At 46.1% G+C, this 4786-nt stretch overlaps 1 protein-coding gene across 1 annotated transcript; it reads right to left on the minus strand.

The window, feature by feature from the left end:
• Window positions 1-247: 247 nt before the first annotated feature.
• Window positions 248-2817, minus strand: LOC133806143 (actin cytoskeleton-regulatory complex protein PAN1-like). Its single transcript, XM_062244268.1, has 3 exons — window positions 2805-2817; window positions 1075-1271; window positions 248-739 (listed from the first exon to the last, which is right to left on the minus strand). The coding sequence occupies exons 1-3, from the start codon at window positions 2815-2817 to the stop codon at window positions 248-250; spliced, it is 702 nt and encodes a 233-aa protein (XP_062100252.1).
• Between the last annotated feature and the right edge of the window lie 1969 nt (window positions 2818-4786).

The raw sequence follows: 4786 nt of genomic DNA on the forward strand, positions 1-4786 counted from the left end.
TAGGTCATATAATTCAAAAATAAAAAGATAAAATTATGAAGTAGCTGGGGGATTCTGTGGTGATTTTTTTTGCTGTTGATCAACTGTATCTCCAGCCTCTTCTCGGGCGCCCTCGATGCTGGTTGCTAAAGAAATCTCTGGAGACCTTGGAGTTGTTTCTTCTTCCAGACGAGAAACACACCTAGCTAACTCTGCCTCCCTGATATGGTCTGGAAGATAGGAGAAATTAGCATTGGGGTTGTTTCTTCTAGAACAAGTAAAAGCACTCGAACGCCGCCCATTTGTAGTCTTCAACATTGCGGGTATTCTCTTCCTCCAGTGCAGTAACTTCTTTACGGCTTATCTCCAGCTCAGCTTGAAGCTTGTGGGCTTCCCGGTAATTTATGAGCGAAGTCTCCTTGTATTGCTCCTTAGATTCAGTGATCTTGGCAATACTCGCCTCCTTCTTTTTCAACTCTTCTTCAAGAGAAGTGAGTTTGGCCTCGGTCACTTGCAGCGCCTCGAGGTGCTTCGCCTCAGGTTCCTTAAGGGCCTCGGTGTGCTTAGCCTCGGATTCCTTAATAGCCTCATAATGCTTTGCCTCAACTACCTTCAGCTGCTCGGCATGAGTAGCCTCAGACGCCTTGAGTTTCTCGGTGTATCGAGCCTCAGCAGCACTAAGATAATTGCTAAGTCTCTTTTCAAATTGAGCGGTGAGCGTCCTCGAGCATCGCCAGCTAGAAGTCATGGTAAGAACTCCCTGTGATCAGAAAGAGATAAAGCAGTTAGTAGGAGCGAATTGGCAAGAAAATTCATAAAGAAAGCAACTTACAGTAAGCACTTCATTCAGTGCGCGGTTGAAGACTTGATCAACCACCATAGAGCCAGTCTCCTGAATCGCTCTCGGCTGTGATGGTGCTTTGTTATTTTGGACAGCCTATCTTTGGCTGAATTAAGCACCACGCCCATGAGGTCGTCTCCCGAGGCTTCTTCTCGGTGACCAGCCGACTGCTGGACGGTGGACGTTGGAGGCAAAAGGTCGGCTGGACCTGGAGGAGGAGTCTGTTCGACCGGAGACGGGGGATCTAGATTTACGGGAGGTGGAGGAGTTACATCTCTGGCAGGAGCTGGTTGAGGAGTTGTCTCCTTTGTGGGAGTAGACGCAGGAGGGTTGTCTGTTCGAGATTTCTTCGCAGGGGGATTGTTGCAGCCCTCCCCAGACTGGTGCTTGTGGGACTTTTTCTTGCTCGCTGATTTGGCGTATAAGTCAAAAGCATGTTCGGTAGGCATGCCTGTAAAGAAGAAACAAGAGAATAGTTAGGCAATATAATAAAAGGAACTTGCTAAGTTTAGGAAACAAGGGCAGAGAAATTAAAAGTATAATACCCGAGCTATAATTACTGGTCGCTACACTATTTACTTTACTAGTGGTACACTCACTCTCTGGCCTGAAGAAGTCTGAATTTAAAGCAGGTGGGTATTTAAAGTTGCCATCCCTGTCGAAAAGGTGGCAGGGAATAGGCAGACTATCTAAAAGCAAAAAATTAGTATAGTTCTCATCTGACGACTCAAGAATAGGCTTTGAGGCCTTCTTCTTGCCCTTCCCTGGAGGGGCCGATGCAACAGCAGGTCGCGGGGTGCCGGTTGGTTCGTTGATGGCCACCCCTGTTACCCTCCTCGGTGGAGGTTACAACACGTCTTGTTGTTGTTCGGGGATTTCAGTGCCGGTGGGGTATTATTTATGGTGATTGTGACACCATAAAAGAGGGAATCATGAAATTACTTTTTTCAAAGTATGGAGAAGTGTAGTAGTCCTCAGACAAGTTTTTGGGAAACTGAAAAGACTTGATTGGACATGATTGGTGGAATGACCCAACTATTTCTAAGACCTTGGACCATTAGATCTACTATACATAGCTACTATTTTGGGAAAGATACATAAGAAATAATATAACTTTGTTGACCCCGATTTCGGGCCACTGACACGGAGTCAAATATACACTTGATGTGGTTGAATGCGTTGAAAAGAACGTGATAGAGAAAATAATAAGAACACGATATTTTATAGTGGTTCGGCCCCAGGATCTGCTAATAACCTACGTCCACTTAGATTGTTATTGATATGGGATTCAAAGTAGTGATCAAAGAACTAGGGTTCAATGAGTTTCACTCACCTCTCAAGAACAATACAATATAATTGATATGATCACTCTAAACTCCAGCGATTTAGAAGTCAAAAAAAAGAGAAAAAGATCGGATCTCCTTCCCTGAGCCCTCTTCTACTATTTATAAGCTCAGGGAAGATTTACATTGATTTGTTACAGATATTATTTCCTAAATAATCGGATACTCAAGAAATCATGGGAGAGAATTTCGGATTCCATCATAACTGCCTAAGATTTCCTCCGCGTGTTACGTGCCTACGACCAGACTGGTCGTATGAAGAGACCGATCGCATAACTCCGAACATCTTCCTGGTCGATAGTCGAACACAGGTTTTGCCAGGTGTCAGCCACGTGCAATTAATTCCTGCCATGTCATTCACTTCTGATTTTTGGGATAACATTTGCCCCCAAGTTTGTTTAGTGCGACCAATAATAAAGAAACTTAAGGGAACAACCGTTCGTCTTCCCACGTCTGTCAGAATCCCCGTGCATTTTCGAAAACTGCGACATAATTATGTCTAATCAAGTCTTTTCGGTTTCTGAAAAGGCAATCTGACGGCTTGTCCACTTCCCCATGTTTTGAAAGTGGGAAGTGATGATTACCGCCTTTTGGCTATCCCCTTGATCTCTATAAGTAGCCTTTCTTCTTTTTCAAGAAACCTTTATCCGTCATTTTTGCCAAAATTTTCAAGAACTTGCACCAGTGTTCAAAGCTTCAAAAAACCAGTCCGACGTCGTGCCACAGGTCTTCCGCCTCAAGTTTTCATTTTCTTCCTCATATCCTCCTTCTCTCAGGTAAGGATTCCATCCTTGAAGCTCTGTACTACGCCATGCATGCTATTTTTGTGCTCTGATATGTGTGCGTTCTTGAATAGGGATTTTAGGGTTTTTGGTATAGATCGCCTAATATTCTGTAGAAGTGCATCTTTATACTTTGTATGGGTTAGATTAGTACTTTGATAGATAGAGTTTCTGATTTGGGACGTTAGGTTGTCGAAAGGTTCAACCTTTAAGCTAGATGAAAACACCGAAAATTTTTCCTGCCCTTTGGGAGTCGAAAAAAGTTCCTTTCAGAAAACGTTCTTCTTCCCTCTTTCTTTTTATTTATCCACGTTGAAGTTAGCATAGGATTAGGATGCTGCTGGCTATTTAGGCACGAGCAACGTTATCCTAGCTTCCCTACACTACTTCGCGGATTGTCTTATCTCCTCCATTGTCTGTTTGCAGTTCATATGCAAGACCCTTGGGGAGGAGAAAGACCCATCGAAGACGAACTCTTAGCCCAACTGCTCAAAGGCGAAGAAAATCCATCCATGTTGATTCCAGAAATTCCATTCTCACGTTCTAACCCAAATCCTCCACCAGCTCCTACCCAGAAAATGGCCAGAACAAAAACCAAGGCCAGAAAAAGACGCAACCCTTCTCCCAGTCAGCCTCCTGCTGATGCCCCCTCGACCAGTGGTCGAGGAGAATTCCCTCCTGAGACTGAAGTTCAGGCACGTGCCCGTCCTCATCACGCCGACCAGCCAACTGTCGAGTGGCACGTGGTATCTCTGAGCACGGTGACCATTCACATGGTCTCCAATTATTTAAATAAGTACAATCTGACGGGGGTGACCCTAGTCAGACCTTCCATCGACCAGCGAGCGAACCTGCCAGGGGGGCTTATAGTGCCTGGTCGAGATACCATATCGAGGCGGGTGCCGCCTTGCCTCTGCATTCATTTTTCCAAGGGGTGGCTAATTACTTCGGGGTGGCCCCGTTTCAGATTACCTCGAACAGATATAGGATGCTGACCGCGCTCTATATCCTTTACAAACTCAAGAAATGGCCAGCCCCCTCTCCTCATGAGGTCAATTATCTATTTGACCTTAAGTCCAACCCCAACCAAGACGGTACGGGGTTCTTCCATTTCTACCACCAGGAGACCGGACGCACGTTTCTGTCTGAGACCACCCATATCTCCAATGTGGGGAAGTATCATCTGGAATACTTTCTCACACCTGACATTGCTGCAGACAACCTAGCCTTCGCACGAGGAGGTAAAGGGAATAACGAGCCTTAAACTAGTAGTTCTTGCCCTTTAAATTTTCTCTTGTCATAATACTCTACTGTTCCATTGTACTCCAGGTCCATGGTTGCGCCCGACTCCCACTCCAGGAATGGAGTCGAGGGCAGCACTCTTAGCCAGCATGCCCAATGCTGCTAAGAGTGTGAAAAACTTGATCACTAAGGCTAACCTTAGGTTGGCTAGCCTTAAGGGATCCCCTCCTGCGACCAGCGATCCTGCGGCGGGTGGTGTCCAAGCTGGCGTGGTACGTGAGCAGGGTCCCGAGCAGCAACCTCAGTCACCTCCTCCCAGGAGGCCAACCGGAGTTACAATCAGGGAGCCTGCTGTTCCCCAGCGAGCAGCAGAACCGTCGGTCCCTAAGGGCAAGGGGAAACAAAAGGCTGCTGAGCCTGCCGAACAGTCTGACGACTCGTCGGATGTATACGGTACACCATTCTCGTTTTTAAATAACTTGCCCATTCCCATCCACCTATTTGATGGGGACGGCAACTTTAGGAACGCTCCTTCTTTAAATTCAGATTTCTTCCAGGAACTAGGTAGTTCAGTAGATAATGTTCCGACCAGTAGGTGT

This window comes from Humulus lupulus, chromosome X (assembly GCF_963169125.1).
Source record: "Humulus lupulus chromosome X, drHumLupu1.1, whole genome shotgun sequence".
NCBI lineage: Eukaryota > Viridiplantae > Streptophyta > Magnoliopsida > Rosales > Cannabaceae > Humulus > Humulus lupulus.

Excerpts from the sequence above, each read along its gene's own strand:
- LOC133806143 (XM_062244268.1), bottom strand. Across the intron at positions 740-1,074 it reads ATGTAACTCCTCCACCTCCC|GGAGTTCTTACCATGACTTC; the intron begins GTAAATCTAGAT and ends TTCTGATCACAG.